Source organism: Phocoena sinus, chromosome 7, assembly GCF_008692025.1.
Source record: "Phocoena sinus isolate mPhoSin1 chromosome 7, mPhoSin1.pri, whole genome shotgun sequence".
Lineage (NCBI taxonomy): Eukaryota > Metazoa > Chordata > Mammalia > Artiodactyla > Phocoenidae > Phocoena > Phocoena sinus.
The window spans coordinates 95,026,336-95,045,560 of record NC_045769.1 but is presented as its reverse complement, the minus strand read 5'-3'; the positions used below and the strand labels follow the sequence as shown (position 1 = coordinate 95,045,560).

Here is a 19,225-nt window from a genome sequence, read left to right as displayed (position 1 = left end):
TGTAAGCTCCTAGGCTTCATGTTGTTCTTTGCCACAAATTGAATCCTTATTGCCAGCCAAGTTTACATAGTTTAATACTTAAGATCAAAAGAGATAGAGAGAATAAGAGAAAGTGGATGATTACCTGACAGTTCTGATAACTCAGTAGTGATTAGCCTGACTGACGATGGATAAGAAGTCAGTAGTACATAACTCCTATCTATGTGAAAAGGATAAGTTTAGTACTTTCTGTCTTGAACACGTTACCGTTACCACACGTTCTAAGTATTTTTGAAATAAAGATGCTCTGTAAGCCCAAATTGCTCCTCTTCTTGGTACACCTGAATGATGATACAGCACTGTGGGTAAGAGCTTACAGTGGAGCACCGGTCTGCCCCAGTTCATATCCTGCTTCATATCCCACTCTTACCAGCTATGTGACTTATTTGAACTTGGACAAATCAACTTCTCCATGCTTTAGTTTCCTAATCTGTAAGACAGGGATATTATAGAACCTACTTTCTAGAATTATTGTGAGCTTTAAATGAATTAATTATGAAAGGTATTAGAACAGTACCTGCACATGGTGAGCTATTTATGAGTAGTTTGGGTGGTAGTTATTTGTGTTTCTTTTGTAAATTGCAGTTCCTATTTCTCCTTTTCTCTTTGATTTTAAGACCTTGTTTACTTTACAGATTTTGGCACTTCTGTGTTGGGAATATTTTTTATTACATCATTTGCCTTTTAATCTCTGTTATATTTTTGTTGTACAGAAATATATTAAAACATCATTGTAAGTTTTGTTACTATTTTTCGTTGATAGCTTCTAGATTTTTACATCATGTTTGGGAAGGACTCTTTCACCCAGTAATTATAAAATATTTCCTATATTTCCTGTACTTTTATAGTTTTACTTTTTATAGGTTATAATCTTTAGTTTTCCCTTTAATTCCCTTTTGCTTATGGTGCTGAGGGGGTGCCAACGTTTTTGTGCCTAAGGTTCTGAAGATTTTATTATGTCTACATACATACATGTGGCATTTCTCTTTTGTTGGCTACCTGGTAGCACAGAAGTTGTATGTAATCAAATCTTTGGTATGTCCCTAATAAGTAACATGTTACCGAATGGAAGAATGTTTTTTCAAAGTTGAGTATGAATTTTGAGCACATATATCCATCTCTTTTAGGTTGAAACAGAGTCTGAGAAACTCAGTTTTTAAACATCACTAACTGTAGGTACTCAGATGTATGCACTTAATAAATGCCAACTTTTTTTTCTCTTAAGTTGTCTTTCTATTGTAGAAACCTACCAGATTCATTTAAGTTCCTTAATCACTTTGACTTACTGTATAACTATTTATTACATTAGGATGCATTTAATTCACTCCTAAGTGTTGTGGCAGAGATGTAATATGATGTGTCTGTGCCTTTATGTACTTGACGCCTACACGTCCACACAGCCTTAGGTAACTGTAAAAGTGTAGGCTTTGTGCCAAGATAAAAGGGATTTTGTTTTGGCGAAGACCAGAAAGCTGGAATACCTCTTTTGCTTAAAGATTTAGAGAGGAAAACATTTGTATTTAAGACAAAGATATTAATATTCATGAGAAGAATGCAAAGCTTATGTGAATTTTGGACGTTAAATGAGAAGGCGCTAGTGAGAGCCCCTTGAGGCTGTTGCACTTCCTCCCGTAACTTAGCGCGTCCACACAAACGCTCGTCCTTCTCCTCTGCTGAGCTTTGTAGGGTACATGCACGAGGAGGCCTGAGGTGTGCAAAGCCCCTGCGCACCTGTGGTGGGCCTGCTGTCAGTCTCCCATCGTGCAGGGTGTAGCCAGGACACAGCGGACTAAGCCTCAGCCAGTTGTTGCCCTAGCCATGTTCTAGCCATGGAGGGAAGCTAACATTTTTGGAGCGCCCACTGTGTAAGAGAGGCTGTGGCGAGTGCTTTACATTTAAACCATTCAGTTCTTCTAACAGTTTATCAGCTAAGTATCTTTTCCCCACTTTACAGTTTAGAAAATTGTGACTCAGAGAGATTAAGCAGTTTACCGAGGTCGTTAACTGGCAGCGCTGGGACTTAAACTCGGGTCTAAGGCTAATGCATTTGATCTTTCTATTATACCAGTTGTCTCCTTCCCAGGCAATAACTGGCCATTTGGTTCAGCAGCATTCATTAAATCTGTGGTCAAGTGATGTGGCTTATTAGCAAGTATTGGTCTTACAGATTGGTTGTATGACTTTGGACAAGTCATTTTATTATACTCCTGGGCGCTAATAACTTGCATGGTAAATTATGATTGGACTTGGTGGTCCCTAAGGTTGCACAGGTCCTCAGAGGATCTTCTGATGCGTTCACCTTTTCACATTGTGCCTCTCCCTCTTTACCCCTTGCAGCTATTACCTTAGTGATGCCTTATTCATTTCTTAAATGGATTACAACCATGCTTCTTTAGAATTTCGATTTTAAAGGATTCATGATTAAATCCCAAAGTCTGCAGGAACACAAAGAATTTGGCTGCTTAGTGAGTGCTGCCATCTTGTGTCTACCATTTTATGAGAGAAAAATTTTTTAATGACAAAAATTATATTTAAGTATGTTTTGGTTTGTTTTGGGTGGATTTTTCTTTTTTTTTAAGCCTAGCCATTTGATTTAGTGGCCCAGAACCTTGGTCATATTGAGATGACAATGTCAGTTAAAAACAGTTTTGACATTTGTTTATGATACCTCCTTTTCTGTTATCCTGTAGTCAAACAGAGTGACATTGAGATGTGAAAACTAATGTGTATCTGTATCAGGGTTCTAAATAATTCCATTTCAAAATTGTTTTTTGAAGAGTTAGTATAAGATGTGAATTCTTCTGTGATGCATGCTCGGCAGTATTAGTATTTTATCTCTTGATACTTGGACCTCATTATGCACAATTGTTTCACCTTAAAATTGTGCTTTTGTGTTTATTGACAACAAAATTGTCAAAGGAAGATGGAAGAGCTATATAGGATTTTTAGAGTGTTTTTTTGCTGTGATGTAGTCACTTGCACCAGAAAAGTTTTAAATGAAACTAACTTTCAAAACAGATGACACTGAGAGAATTTTGGCTTTAGTCTTTCAGATGTCTTTATAAATAGTCACACCACCCTTTATAGGCAATGTGCGTTTCTTTGAAAATGTTAAATGGCTTATCATAGCTTTTGTTCTTTTGGACTTTTAAAAACCTGGAATGTGATTATTTTTCAGAATTACTGTCTTAAGTCCATAGAGTTGTAGCTCTGGAAGAAACTCTAAAAATCATAGTTCTTGGAGGCAAGTGTTCCTGGTTCTGATCTTGGGAAAACCTTTTAAAACGAAAATTATATCTCCCTTACAGCACAGACCACGTACTTGGTTCTTAATACATTCCCTTGCTTTCTTCTTCCTTCTGCTTTTACTGCAAAACTCTCTAGGTGGCCTCATGGTTTACCCAGGCTCACAAAACCAATGCATGTCAGAATTGGTTGTAATTAAGTGTTCTGGCTCTTGTTTAGGACAAGAAAATAATAAAGTCACCAGCAGTAATATTTTTTATTTCCAATTTACTGTGTAGTGTTTCATTTCCCTCGGCTGTTTTGTTATAATGTTTTCTTTTGTTTGAATTTTAGGCCACTGAAAGGAATGATATATTTGATGCAAGACAGTCCATTTCAGTCCAGGAATCTACAGTGGTGACAAGGACATGGGACTCCTCCTGCCAGATTCCAAATTGGTCAAGACAATTGACATCCTGGCTGACAACTGTGAGAAAGAACCTTGGATTATTTTATTTTATTTTTGTGGGACACCACAATCCCAAATCCATAGAACACATCAGGTAACCTGTCTTGTCACTTGAGAAAAACATCTCACTTTTTCTTTCAAAATCTTATATACAAAAAGCAAGGAGCCAGAGTACTTTAAGTACCCCCTCCTGCCTTAGTAACCTTAGTGTTTTGAGAATGAACCACTTAACTTTGGTGTGGATATAATTAAGGAAGACTTTTTTTTTTTTAAGCTTTTCAGATGTATTTATGGATTTCTGAAATCTGTTTAGATACTTAGTTGCAAAACATTCTTTCAGGAAAGGAACTCTTGAATTTTCTATATAGGAAAGAGAAGTTCTACTGGTTTTTTCACCCCCCTCTAGATTTTATTAAGAAATTTTCAGGAATACGGAGAAGTTGAAAGAATTTTACAGTGAACAGCCATTTAACCACCCCTGCATTCTATTATTAACATTTTATCTTACTTGCTTTAACCTGCATCTGTCCATCTATATCCATCCCTCTACCTCTCCATCAATTCATCTACATTTTTTGGATGCATTTTGAAATAAGTTGTCTTTGTCCTCACCACACACACAAAAATTTATTTATGTGGTGTGATGGATTGTGTTGATCACTTCACAGTATATAAGTGTATCAAATCATCACGTTGTACTCCTTAGGCTTACACATTGTTATATATGAAGTATATCTCAATAAGGCTAGAAAAAACCGAGTGGTTTACATCAAGTTCTGCTGTTCAGGTTCACATTTCTCACAGGTCCTAAAATGACAGCTTTATCTGATACATTCCTATTTGATATTCAGTGTAAAGTCCCCATTGTTGTCTTAAACTCACTAAAGATATGAAATATATTGGCATCTTATATATTTGATCTATAGAGCCCATACGTGTTGTTTGGCCCTGAATCACATGAGTCAGGAGAGTTTCCAATGCTTGATTCATAACGCTGAACAGTTACTAGTGAAGATTCACAACTGTGTTTTGTATAGACTGTTACTGTCTATTTTTTAAGTTATTTCCTTTTGGAATTGCAGGTTAATGTAACAAATTAGAAATTTCAGAAATCTAGATGAAAGCTATGACAGGAAAATTTTTTTTCACAGGGTAATACTTATAATATCCCTTCAGAGAAAAAGATTTCTGATGTCATCTAAATATGCATTTATAATTCTCCAGCCATTACATCTCAATAGGGCTTATTCCTTAATGTTTCTTGGGAATTTTCACAAGTGGTGCGCGCGTCAAAATCACCTCATACCCTTATTATAGCCCTTATCTCATTGTTTTATGATTTTTTATTTTTGAATATGTCTGCCACTAAACTGTATTTTGCAGCTCCTTAGAAGCAGGAATTTTGCTTCTATCCGTGTATATTTTACATTATTCCTGGAACATAGAAGGCACTTAGTCAGTGTTGTGCACGAACTCAATGTAAGAAATATTTCGAACTGAATTAATTTTTTTTTTCTTGCTTGCTAAGGCTTCAGGTTCCCTGTAGAATTCTAAAATAACCTTTGCTAATGAGGATGTCTGATACTGTTACTGTAAAAAATGAAACTGAAACAATGAAGGATTTGGAGGCAGAAGTGAAAGATACAACCGGAGTTGAAAATCTTATCAAATCTGAAAACTATGGGAAGATTTTGGCAGAGAAGAATGAACGTTGCATTGACAACAATATTGATTTGCAGGTAAACAGGATTTTTCCCCCGGCTACAAATATTAAATATTCTATATATAATTATACTTTTCATACAAAACTCACTTTCAGAATTGTAAAAGGGTAAGTTGACCTTTTGAGACATGCCTACCAGCTGTTTTTTGGAATCATCTGGATTAGCTTGTTGAGTCTAGCTCTTTGATTTGCTTGTATCATGTAATATATTTCTTTTTATTTGTATGTGGCCAATATGTTTTTTTAGTGGCTTTATACTTTTTTGTTCTGTTCTGTGCCTATCCCTGTTGTGAGAGTCGAAAATAACCTAAGATTAGAGGAGATTAGAATTAGAGAGATTGAAACTGCAGGAGTTGTGTTGGCAAAAACAACCCTAGGGGAAGCAATTGATCAACTATGACTGAGAAAAGAGGTTGGTGGGGAAGAAAAGGTCACTTGAGGCTTTTGATGCTACACATGTATGATGACTTAGAACTAACCACTCAGAAGGCTTTTAATTCTAGGCATGGATAGAAATTGATGAGTTGGTCCACAGATTCAAGATAGATAAAAATTGTTTCAAGTAGGACTCACAGTGTTCACTTCTCAGTGTTCCTGTTATCTATTGCTGTACAACAGCTGATCACAAAACAAAGCTCACAATTTTAAAACAACATTTTGTTTTTTAATAGATCATGATTTGTGAGTCAGGTTTTGGCACAAGGGCTTGGCTGAGTGAATCTTCTCTCATACAAGGCGTCAAAAGAGATCCCTCACTGATATTTAAATGGCAGGTGGGCTGGCCTGGAAGGTCCACAACTCTTTCACTCACATACCTGGCCCCTTGGTGGGAATGGCTGGAATGTAGGTTCAGCTGGAACTGGGAGCACCTACCTGTGGTCCCTCCAGCACAGTAGGCTCAGGTAATCAGACTCATTATGGGCAACTCAGAGTTCCAGAAAGAATGTTCCAATAGCCAAGCAAAGCTGCAAGCTTTCTTTTGACCTAGGCTCAGAAGTCTCAGAATGTCACTTCCACTGCTGTCTTTTGATGACACATGTCAATAAAGCCTGCCTGGATTCAAGGGAGGAGGCATAAGACCCTGCGCGCTGGCTTTTCTCTAGTTGCGGTGAACGGGGACCACTCCTCTCTCTGGTGCGCAGGCTTCTCATTGTGGTGGCTTCTCCTGCTGTGGAGCGCGGGCTCCAGGCGTGCGGGCTTCAGTAGTTGTGGCTCGTAAGTTCTAGAGTGCAGGTTCAGTAGTTGTGGCACATGGGCTTAGTTGCTCCGCGGCATGTGGGATCCTCCCAGCCCAGGGCTCGAACCTGTGTGCCCCTCATTGGCAGGCAGACTCTCAACCACTGCGCTACCAGGGAAGCCAAACATTTCTGTTTCAGTTTAACCCTGTGAATAAAGAATTCATTTTTGGAGAAAATATTCTGTCATTCTTTCTACATCCTAAAGACCTTGAGGGCTACATGCCAAAACTTGTATCTTATTTTTGTAGAATAATTTAAGAAGGTTCTTTTAAAGGTTATTTCATTCCTTCATTCAGTCAAAAACTTTATTCTTCATTATATGCCAGAAATGTGTTAGAAATTGATAGCAACTCATACAGCAGTAAAAAAGCATTTAGGCCCCACTGATTCAGTATAGTAAGTTGGTAATTATCTAAGAAATTTGGAGGAATAACATAATTTTTCTAGTCATTTTTAGTAATAGCACTTGCAAAAAATTGTCATGCCTGCAGTCAGTACACTCAGTGATGACAGAATGCCAGTATCCTGATTGGATCAGAGAAAATGCTTAAATTCTATTGCATTTGTGATTGAAATAGTAAAAGATTTCCTTCTAGTTTCTTTTCTACACCTAATGTTCACTCTTTCAGGTCACGTTTATCAACAAGCAATTAATTTGGATTATAGCATACCTTGAACTTACTGCAGGTTCGTTTCCAGACCACTGCAGTAAAGCAAATATCACGATAAAGCAAGTCACACGAAGTTTCCCAGCATATATAAAAGTTATGTTTATGCTCTACTGTAGTCTGTTAAGGGTGCAATAGCATTATGTATTAATTCGTAGTGAACTTTTAATTAAGGTTCAGACCTTAATTAAAAATACTTTATTGCTAAAAAAACTGCTAACCATCATGTGAGCCTTCAGCAAAGCATAATCTTTTTGCTGGTGGAGCATCTTGCCTAGATGCTGATGGCTGCTGACTGATCAGGGTGGTGGTTGCTAAAGGTTGGGGTCACTGTGGCCATTTCTTAAAATAAGACAATGAAGTTTGCTGCATCAATTTACACTTCCTTTCACAAACCATTTCTCTGTAGCATGCAATGATGTTTGGTAACATTTTACTGACAGTAGAACTTCTTTCAAAATTGGAATTAGGGCTTCCCTGGTGGTGCAGTGGTTGAGAGTCCGCCTGCCAATGCAGGGGACGCGGGTTCGTGCCCTGGTCTGGGAGGATCCCACAGGCCGCGGAGCGGCTGGGCCCATGAGCCATGGCGTCTGAGCCTGCACGTCCAGAGCCTGTGCTCTGCAACGGGAGAGGCCACAACAGTGAGAGGCCCGCGTACCCCCAAAAAAAAAAAAATTGGAATTAAATCCTCTCAGACCTGGCTGCTGCTTCATCATCCAAGTTTATCAAATATTCTAAATCCTTTGTTGTCATTTCAATAATTTTCACAGCATCTTCACCAGGAGTAGATGCCATCTCAAGAAACCACTCTCCTTGCTCACCCACAGGAAGCAACTCCTCGTCTGTTAAAAGTTTTATCATAAGATTGCAGCAGTTCATTCATGTCTTCAGGCTCCACTTCTAATTCTAGTTCCTTTGCTGTTTCCACTGCATCTGCTGTTACTTCCTCCACTGAAGTCTTGAACCCCTCAAAGTCATCCAGGAGGGTTGGAATCAAATTCTTCCAAACTGCTATTACTGTTCATATTTTGACAGCTTCTCATGAATCACACGTGTTCTGAATGGCACCTAGAATGGTGAATCTTTCCAGAGGCTTTCAATTTACTTTGCCCAGATCCGTCAGAAGAATCACTGTTTGTGGCAGCTATAGCCTTACAAAATGTATTTATTAAGTAATAAGACTTGAAAGTTGAAATTACTCATTGATCCATGGGCTGCAGAATGGATGTTGTGTTAGCAGGCATGAAAACAGCACGGATCTTGTTGTACATCTCCATCAGAGCTCTTGGGTGACCAGGTGCATTGTCAGTGAGTGGTAGTATCAATATTTTGAAAGGAATCTTTTTTTCCGTGCAGTAGGTCTCAACAGTGGGCTTAAAATATTCAGTTAACCATGCTGTAAATAGATGTGCTGTCATCTAGGCTTTGTTGTTCCACTAATAGAGCACAGGCAGCGTAGGTTTAGTATAATTCTGAAGGGCCCTAGGATTTTCAGGATGGTAAATGAGCACTGGCTTCAACTTAAAGTCACCAGCTGCATTAGCCCCTAACAAGAGAATCAGCCTGTCCTTTGAAACTTTGAAGCCAGGCATTGATTTCTCCTCTCTAGCTATGGAAGTCCTAGATGGCATCTTTTTCCAGTAGAAGGCTATTAGATCTTCTGGATAACTTGCTGCAGCTTCTACATCACACTTGCTGTTTCACCTTGCACTTTTATGTTACGGAGATGGCTTCTTTTCTTCAACCTCATGAACCAACCTCTGTTGGCTTCAATCTTCCACAGCTTCCTCACCTCTCTCAACCTTCACAGAATTGCTGAGAGTCAGAGCTTTGCTCTGAATTAGGCTTTGGCTTAAGGGAATGTTGTGGCTGCTTGGATTTTCTATCCAGACCACTACAACTCTCTCCGTATCAGCAGTAAGGCAGTTTCACTTTTCTGTCGGTGTGTTCACTGGAGTAGCACTTTCCTCCAAGAACTTTTCTCTTGTGCTCACAACTTGGCTGATTGCTTGGCACAGCAGCCCTAGCCTTCAGTCTGTCTCAGCTTTCGATATGCCTTCCTTACTAAACTTAATCATTTCTAGCTCTTGAATTAAACTGAGAGACGTGTGACTCTGCCTTTCACTTGAACACTTAAATGCCAGTATAGGATTATTAACTGGCCTGATTTCAGTGTTATTGTATCTCAGGGAACTGGGAGGCCAGAGGAGACGGAGAGAGACAGGAACGGCTGGCCGGTTGGTGGAGCAGTGAGAACACACACACACACTGGTTAAGCTTGCCATCTTACGTGGATGTGGTTTGATGCACCCCAAAACAATTACAGTAGTAACATCAAAGATCACTGATCACAGGTCGCCATGACAAATAAAATAATAATGACAGAGTTTGAAATATTCTGAGAATTACCAAAAGTGAGCAGATGCTGTCGGGAAAATGGTGCCGATAGACTTGCAGGGTTGCCACAGACCTTCAGTTTGTAAAAACACAGTATCTGACAAGTGCAGTAAAATGAGGTATGCCTGTATTGCATTTCCTACCAGGTCTGTTGTGTTGCCCTTGGCAATAAGCACAAAAACGTTTTGACGACCATTCTTGAATCATGGCCCAGTTGTTCATACTACAGGAGAATTTCATGCATTCCCCAAACACTTACTGAAAACCTATTCCATGGCAAGGACATAGTGTAGCAAGGAAAAATGGGCCTGGTCTCTGACATCACATTCCGTATAGTATGGTGACTGTAACGACTGGGGGAGGAACAAGGAGAATATGAGAATTTGTTTTATGTTAATCCACTGAATGCTATATTTGTTGTTTACTCAAATGTTTATTAAGAATTTACTGTATGTGGGTATATTTACTCTGCTTGGAGATTTTGAAGTCCAAGATGCCTCTGTGCAAGGTGTCTGGCAAGGGGCTTACAGTTGGAATAATATACAGAGAAGAGATTTAAGTAATGGAAACTAGGAATGAAGTATACAAAACTAGAAAAAAATTGTCATTCTGTTTTCGCATAATGTAAAATAAAGTCAGCTGTTTTAAGAATCAACAGGGAATAGAGCGTCTTGTTGAAAAAATAATCCGGTTAATATACAGTTACCTCTTAACTTAATAGGGAGTTACCTATTATGAAATGCCTTTTTTAAAAAATACTACTAGGCATTTCGTCTTCTTTTGTTACCTCTAAGATACTGCCTGAAGGTTTAATTTTAAATAGCAACTATTATTTTTACTCAAATTTTAGATGTATGTACCAATTAATGTAGGTTCCCTATTAAGAATTTTGAATTAGTCAATATATTCTCTGCTTTCCTCTCTATCATTCTGAAAGTTAGCTACCGTGAATATAATTTATGTGTGTTGTCTTCCTTCAGCATCGTAATATTTAAAGTGACTTAGGGGGCTTCCCTGGTGGCGCAGTGGTTGAGAGTCCGCCTGCCGATGCAGGGGACATGGGTTCGTGCCCCAGTCCGGGAAGATCCCACATGCCACGGAACAGCTGGGCTTGTGAGCCATGGCCACTGAGCCTGCACGTCCAGAGCCTGTGCTCCACAACGGGAGAGGCCACAACAGTGAGAGGCCCGCATACCGAAAAAATAAAGTGACTTAGGGAAATGGAAATGTTTTCCTAAGGAAGCATACATTTCATCCATTTCCAAGTCTTAATTTCCTGACCATCCCCTTAATATTTTATTTAGAAAAACTCATTTTTAAATGAAGGGATGTCATAGTATAAAACTGTAAAGAAATCTTATGATTTTCTACTGTTTGTTAAGGATAACATTTACATAAAATGTTCTTCATTTGTTCACTGCTATGTGATCCAAACCCAGATGATCCCCTAGTGCCAGAGGTTGCATGGATCTATAAAACAGAGATAAGTACAGCAGGCTGTCTCGGGAATGGACTCAGAAGTATGCCATGTGATGCTACCTTAAAGTCAGAATAACCTTCATTACAACTGGAATAAACTTTAAATTATGGTTCCTTTTTTGATTTTCTTATCTGGCTGCTCCCCTGTCAGACCTCATCTTTTTTCATTTTACATTTTGTTTACCTCCCTCCATTCATTCACATGCTCATCTGAGAATACTTACGTTCTTCCAGCTTTGGACAGTAACTGCTTTTAGAAGCTGTAGAGTAGTTACAAGAGAACAGTTACCCAAGATTCAGAAGTGTTTTTTTAAAAAATGGAGCATGTGTATTATGTGGCCAGTGTTTTCACTCTAACTTTGTTATGAGACTAAAACCATTCCTGACTGCTCTAATGTGCTGAAGAATCATCTGAGGGGGAGGAAGGTGGAAGCTGAGTTGTCACATCAAAGCAAGCAGCATTATTCTAGCAGCATCCATTCTTGTTTAAACCCTCCACTGTTAGAGATTTGAGGTTGCATGATATACTTTATGCTCATAACTGATGTGGCTGGAGAATTGGTATTGAATTGATAGCATCAGCAGAATGGAAAATGTGATGTGTTTTATGCATGTCAATAAAGGAATGACCTGCTCTTGTTCTACAGAGAATGGAAATTGGAAGTCAAACACTCTTTGTATTCCAAAATAGGGTCTCACACATTTTGTAATTTTCATTTACATTGTTAGGAGGCTTGGAGCTATTAGTTAATCTATCTTCCAATACACTGTTTAATATAACACTGAGTAAATGATGCAAGTTGTCAATGGATAAGTGATAAACTGGTAGCTCTGCTACTAATTGATTTTTCTTCAATAAAGTTGCATAAACCAAAATAATAATAATTTCATCAAGCTGGAGAGAGGCCAGCAGACATTAGGCATCACCTTGAATGGTTCCAAGCAGATATTATCTCATAGAGCTCCTTGACCATTTCTTCTATAAATAATTTCGCTTCTGTGACTCTGTTCTTCAGAAATGTTAATTGTGTTTTTTATTCAGTTTTATTTGAAACTATATAATCTTTTAGAGAATTTTTAGGGTTACTTTCTTAAGAATTTCTTAAGAATGCTTTAGAAGTAATTCAAGCAGTATGTGTGCATTAATGTCAAGAAGTTCACTTTCCCACATAATTGCTTTGGAGTTGTTCTGAATTGTTGATATGGTCCCAAATAATTGTACAAAGGGTTTTTGCTTAGTAATTTTTCTGTTGCCACACACACACCATTCCTCTTGCAAATCTTGAGTGATAGGTTGGACTTTGTATGATTATTAAATATTTGGAAGGTTTGGGGTAGTGAGGTGTCAGGTTTCTAAATCCAGAAAAATCTTAATTTGTTAGACTACCACTAACCTTTAACATGGGATAAATGGGTGGGGGGAGTGTTTGCTTTGGTTTCCTTTGTATAACTTAATCATGTGGTCGTTGTGGTTTGATTTTTCTCAGAGATAGATTTTTCACATTAAATTTAGGGTAAATTACTTGTGTTTATTTCCGCCATTTATTTGAAATGTAAAATTAGGAATCTTATGCTCTAAGGTTCAAAGTCAGCTTTCCCATGGTTTTACAATTGTATCTTTGTACTTGACAAATGCTTTGTCTAGGGATGATCATCTGTATACATGTACCTATAAATACAATCCAAAACGTATTTCGGAGCAGTTCAAACATTGATCCCTCTTCCCACAAACTACTGAACAGTAGGATGGCGAGTCCAAATTGTGTTGGTAACCCTTGTTATGGAGGAAATAATAGAACTGATTTTTGTTAACAAGTAGGCCTCACGTGCCAGAGTGCATGAACAGCTTCTGATATATATGAGTGAATTTTCTATACACAGAATCAGTTGAAGCAGGTGTTTAGTATATCCTCAGCTTCTATAGCAAGCCCTGTGATAATTAATATGCGACTTTTACATCTTGTATTCCCCAAGTTAGTTCCAATGTATTTATTTAAAAGGGGGAGGATAGGGCAAGTAAGGGACAGGAAAGCAATGACAGTCTAATAAGGTTATCAGAAAAGCTCAGGGGGGAGACCACACTTCTCCAACCGTGAGGTTAATGGGCATCAAATTCCTTAATTGAGGAAACATGTAAAGAAGTTTCTGTTTAAAGGGCTCAGTAAGATTATGTCCATGTAAAATCATACAAATCTTAACTATTTTTTCCTCAAAGATAAAAGGCTGTATGTAATATACCTGCTACATAGTAAAAGCCCAACAGATGGTAGATGCTGTTAGTAATATGATATTTATAATCATCATCATAATCATTACTAATTATTCATTAGCAATAGCACAACTATATTGTTCCTCAGATTGATCCCTTTATTGTCATGCAACATCAGATTTTTTCTTTAGTAATTAAAAAAAAGTAAAATTTATTTCTTGACATAAGCTCCCAAAATTTTCAATACAGTACTTTTTCTACGTATTAAGTTCCCTATCTGTATACTGTACTTTTGTCTTTAAAAGTATTTAATGAGTTCAACTTTTAAAACTTAAAATTGACTTCCCATAGTACATTTTACTTTTCTAATTATTTCTACGATTTGGTGCTCTTTCTATTGAACCTGGGTGATATATACACATGATAGCTAGCACATTTGCTTTTCACAGTGCTTTATTATGACATGTATAAAGAAGATGTTCCCCACATCTTGCAGATGTAGAATGCTTTTACATAATACTTTTACTTCCTCCAATAACTTTCACATATATCATCATTAGGATGGTGGATGGTAAGATCCTTTATCTTCATTTAATATACGGGGTAACTATAAACCAGAGTCCTTGACTTTCTCCAGGGACTTTACCTTAGATATTTAATCCTGTGCCTTTGGATTTTTGTTGTTGTTGTTGTTGGAGTATAGTTGATTTATAATGTTGTGTTTAGTTTCAGGTGTACAGCAAAGTGATTTAGTTATACATATACGGATATCTATTCTGTTTCATATTCTTTTCCCATATAGGCTATTGCAGAGTATGGAGTAGAGTTCCGTGTGCTGTGCAGTAGGTCCTTGTTGTTTATCTCTTTTATATATAGTAGTGTGTATATGTTAATCCCAACCTCCTAATTTATCCCTCCCCCCCCTTCCCCTTTGGTAACCATAAGTTTGTTTTTCTAAGTCTGTGAGTCTGTTTCTGTTTTGTAAATAAGTTCATTTGTATCAATTTTAGATTCCACAGCCTTTGGGTTTTTAATCCTGTGCCTTTTTGCCCAGAGCATTAAATGGTATAAACAAATTAGTGATTGGGGGTGGTTTGTCAGTTTATTGATGTTTTTTAAAAGTCCACTCTGTCAACTCAGAAAACTTTGTTGTTTTCTGTTATTCCGGTAGAAAATATCAGCCTGGGCGTCTTTTGTTCTTACTATTCTTGACCTTTAGCTGACATTTACACTTCAATTCATTATCTTCTCTCAATAATTACCATTGGGGACTTCCCTGTCCGTCCAGCAGTTAACAGTCGCCTTCAAATGCAAGGGGTGGGGGTTCGATCCCTGGTTGAGGAGCTAAGATCCCACATGCCTCGCGGCCAAAAAACCAAAACATAAAACAGAAGCAATATAATAACAAATTCTATAAAGACTTTAAAAATGATCCACATCAAAAAAGTTATTAAAAAAATATAATTAACATTATCTTGAAAAGTAGTGAGAATTAGTAAGGTCTTCAAAGTATATTAAGAGCCTTAGTTGAAAGGTGTCAACTGTTATCATTAATTTTGTTCATAATAATTACAAATAAAAAATGATCCTCTTTTTGAAATAAGTTAGATTTACTCTTAATTGAGTGATATTAATTGGTAGTTAGTTTTATGAAAACACAGTACAACTCATAAAGATTATTTTGTTCTTTCTTAGCAATACATAAATCTCATAGTTCATGATTTCAGTGCTTTTGTTTTTTTTTCCTTTATTTTCTTTCATAATAAACTTTAAACAGATCTAAACTCGTCCTAGCAGTACAAAGATAGCAAAGAAGATTACTGAAAATATTAGACCAAAAGAGACATTATGGGGAATTCCCTAGCAGTCCAATGGCTAGGACTCCACGCTTCCACTGAGGTGGCATGAGTTTGATCACTGGTTGGGGAACTAAGATCCTGCATGCTGCATGGTGCAGCCAAAAAAAAAAAAAAGGAGAGACAGAGCCATTATGATAAGCAAAGAAACATTAGAAAACAAAACCTATAGATTATTCCTTAATATTAAGTTGACTACATGGATTTAGATTTTTGCTTCTTTTGTTACTGATTGTAAAGGTCTCTGGTTTGGGATAGCAATTAAGACATGGGTAATGTTTTGAGGATCCTTCCAGATCCATATTCTGAAATAAATTTTAAATTTGTTTAAAGTTCTTTTATTGTAAACAAAAGACCAAAGTACTGAAATCATCAGTTATGTTTGTTTTTCTTTGCCCTCGAAGTTGATCTACAGGGCAGTATGTTAAAAAGCAGTCTGTGTTTATTGTAATATTACACCTTAACCATTTATTATTGAACCTCAGTTTTTCTCTAAGCAAGGAGCTAGTAGCTCTGACAGTGTATTAATATCAGTTTCAAACTGAAATTATATTAGGGATGTTTCATATTCTGAACCCATTTATTGGCCTAATTCCTGTCCTACACTGTAGTATCAAACAATGTAAATTATAAATTGGCATCTTTAGCCCTAAGCCTTATAAATTCTAATTTAATTAGGATCTTTCCGAAGTAGTAAAAGTCTGCTAAAGGAGCTGCTAAATTTTTACTGTGACGATGAATGAAATTCTGTTAAAAGTGAAAAGAAAACTATAGAGATAAATTAATGAAACCAAAATTTGGTTTTTCAAAAAGGTCAACAAAATTGACAAGCCTTTAGCTAGATGATCCCAGAAAAAAAGAGAGAACCAGAGAAAAAAAGAAAAAGAACCCAGGGATAAAACCTCAAATTACTAAAATAAAAAATGAAAGTATGGGGCTTCCCTGGTGGCGCAGTGGTTGAGAGTCCGCCTGCCAATGCAGGGGACAGGGGTTTGTGCCCCGGTCCGGGAAGATCCTACATGCCACGGAGCGGCTGGGCCCGTGAGCCATGGCCACTGAGCCTGCACATCCGGAGCCTGTGCTCCGCAATGGGAGAGGCCACAGCAGTGAAAGGCCTGCATATCGCAAAAAAAAAAAAAGAAAGTATGGACATTACTATCTATTCTATAAAATAAAAAGGATTAAAAGAGGGTACTATGAACAATTGCAGACCAACATATTGGATAATCTAATGAAATAGACAAATTCCTAGAAACACGAAACCTACCAAGACTAAATCACAAAGAACAGAAAATCTGAATTGACATATAACTAATAAGGAGATTGAATCAAAATCTCCTGACAGAGAAGAGTCCTAGATCTGAGGAATTCTACCAAGTATTTGAAGAAGAACTAACACCAATAGTTCCCAAACTTTTACCAAAAAATTATAGAGCAGGGAATACTTTGTAACTTATTTTTCTATGTGTCCAGCATTACCCTGATACCAAAGCCAGACAAAGACACTGCAAGAAAAAACTACAGACCACTATCACTTATAAACATTGATGCAAAAATCTTCAACAAAATACTAGCCAACTGAATTCAGCAGCATATTAAGAGAATTACACACCATGACCAAGTGGGTTCCAAGGATGGTTCAGCATATGAAAATCAACCAATGCAGTATACCATATTAACTGAATGAAGGTGGGGGGCGTGGGGGGGGGAGGTAACCTGATCATCATAATTGAACACAACAACCTATTAAGATTTTTTGTTCTTACACTCATCAAACTAGGAATAGAAGGAAACTACGTCAACACAATAAAATCCATATATGAAAAACCCACATTGAGCTTCATGCTCAATGGTGAAACACTGAAAGCTTTTCCTCTAAGATTAAGAACAAGGTAAGGATGCCCACTTTTACCATTTCTATTTAACATGGTACTGGAAATTCTAAGAGCAATTATACAAGAAAGAAATAAAAGCCATCCAAATTGGAAAGGAAGAAGTAAAATTATCTGTGAAAATGACATGATATTATATGTATAAAACCCTAACACCTGAAACTAACACAACATTGTCAATCAACTACACTCCAATGTAAAAAAGTTAAAAAAAAAAACAAAAACCCTAAAGATTCCACACATGTTCAAAAAAAAACCTGTTAGAACTAATAAATGAATTCAGGTAAAGTAGCAGGACACAAAGTCAGTGCACAAAAATCAGTTGCATTTCTATACACTAACAATGAACAATCTGAAAAGGAAATTACAAAAGCAATTTCATCTACAATAGCATTAAAAAATAAAATACTTAGAAATTAATCAAGGAGTTGAAAGTCTTGTACTATGAAAACTACAAAGCATTGCTGAAAGAAATTACAGATGACATAACTAAATTAAAACACATTTATGTTCATGGATTGGAAAACTTAATATTGTTAAAATGTCAATGCTACCCAAAGTGATCTAGAAATTCAATGTAATTATCCTATCAAAACCCAAATGTCATTTTTGCAGAACTAGAAAACCCCATCCTGAAATTCATATGGAACCTCAGAGAACTCGGAATAGTCAAAACAGTCTTGAAAAAGAATAAAACTGGAAGAGTCACACTTCATGACTTCAAAACTTACTGCAAAGCTACAGTAATCAAAACAATGTGGTGCTGGCATAAAGACAGACACATAGGCCAGTGGAATAGAATAGAGAGCCCAGGAATAAGTCCTTGTGTATATGATCAAACAATTTTTGACAAGGGTGCCAAGTCCATGGAGAAAGGACAGTCTTTTAAAAAATGGTGCTGGGAAAACTAGATATCCACATGCAGAAGAATGAAGTTGGACTCTTACCTAAGACCATAAACAAAAATTAACGCAAAATGGATCAAAAACCTAAGAGCTGTAAAACCCTAAAACTCTTAGAAGAAAACATTGAGGTAAAGCTTTATGACTTTGGTTTTGGCGATGATTTCTTAGGGCACCAAAGGGGCCAGCCAAGGGAGCTTTCTCAGTCCCAGCCCCACCTCCAAGACACCCCATTGCCCAGGGATGCCTGCTATAAACTGCACACCCAAGAGGGAAGGGGCCACAGAGCCAGAGATGCCAGATCCATTTAAAATCAACACCTTTAAGGAGGCAAAGGATGAAGACTGTAAAACCACAAAAGAGATTGAAGAAGGTGTGGGGTGAGACTGCCAAGATTCTGCACCTCAGCAAGCTCCCAGGTGTTGCCCGTTGGCAGTCTGTGGGCAGAACTTTGAACAACACTGAAAACAGCTGTTAAGCTGTGGAAGCTACTCTAATCAAATGATTATTGCCCCTTGGCATCTTCCAGGATCACAGGCCCGCTGTGATGTATACAACAGAAACATGCATCCCAGAGCAGTGACATGCTGATCTTGTCCTTGCAGACAGCAGGAAGAAAGTTACTGGAACAGTTCACTTTTTCCAGAGAGATAACGTGGTATTTCCAAGAAGAGTCAATGCTGAGGGCTTCCCTGGTGGCCCAGTGGTTGAGAATCTGCCTGCCAATACAGGGGACACGGGTTTGAGCCCTGGTCTGGGAGGATCCCACATGCCGCGGAGCAACTAGTCCCGTGAGCCACAACTACTGAACCTGCGCGTCTGGAGCCTGTGCTCCGCAGCAAGAGAGGCCGCAATAGTGAGAGGCCCGCGCACCGCGATGAAGAGTGGCCCCCGCTTGCCACAACTAGAGAAAGCCCTCGCACAGAAATGAAGACCCAACACGGCCATAAATAAATAAATTAATTAATTAATTTTTTAAAAAATCATAAGAGACAGACAGTAGCATGGTAGTTGCCAGAGCTTGGAATGAGAGGAGATGGGGAGTTAATGTTTAATGGGTACAGAGTTTCAGTTTTATGAGATGAAAAGAGTTACGACTATGGATTGTGCTGATGGTGACACAACATT

General features: G+C 37.7%; 1 protein-coding gene across 14 annotated transcripts in view; it reads left to right on the top strand.

Annotated features, from left to right (window-relative positions):
• Positions 1-19,225, top strand: part of R3HDM1 (R3H domain containing 1) — a 177,860-nt gene that overhangs the window by 62,847 nt on the left and 95,788 nt on the right. For all 14 annotated transcript variants that reach the window (XM_032637464.1, XM_032637463.1, XM_032637458.1 and 11 more), the window contains exons 2-3: positions 3,619-3,827; positions 5,262-5,472. In XM_032637464.1, the coding sequence (XP_032493355.1) occupies positions 5,302-5,472 (171 nt within the window). In that variant the 5' untranslated portion in view covers positions 3,619-3,827; positions 5,262-5,301. The remainder of the gene's footprint in view (positions 1-3,618; positions 3,828-5,261; positions 5,473-19,225) is intronic.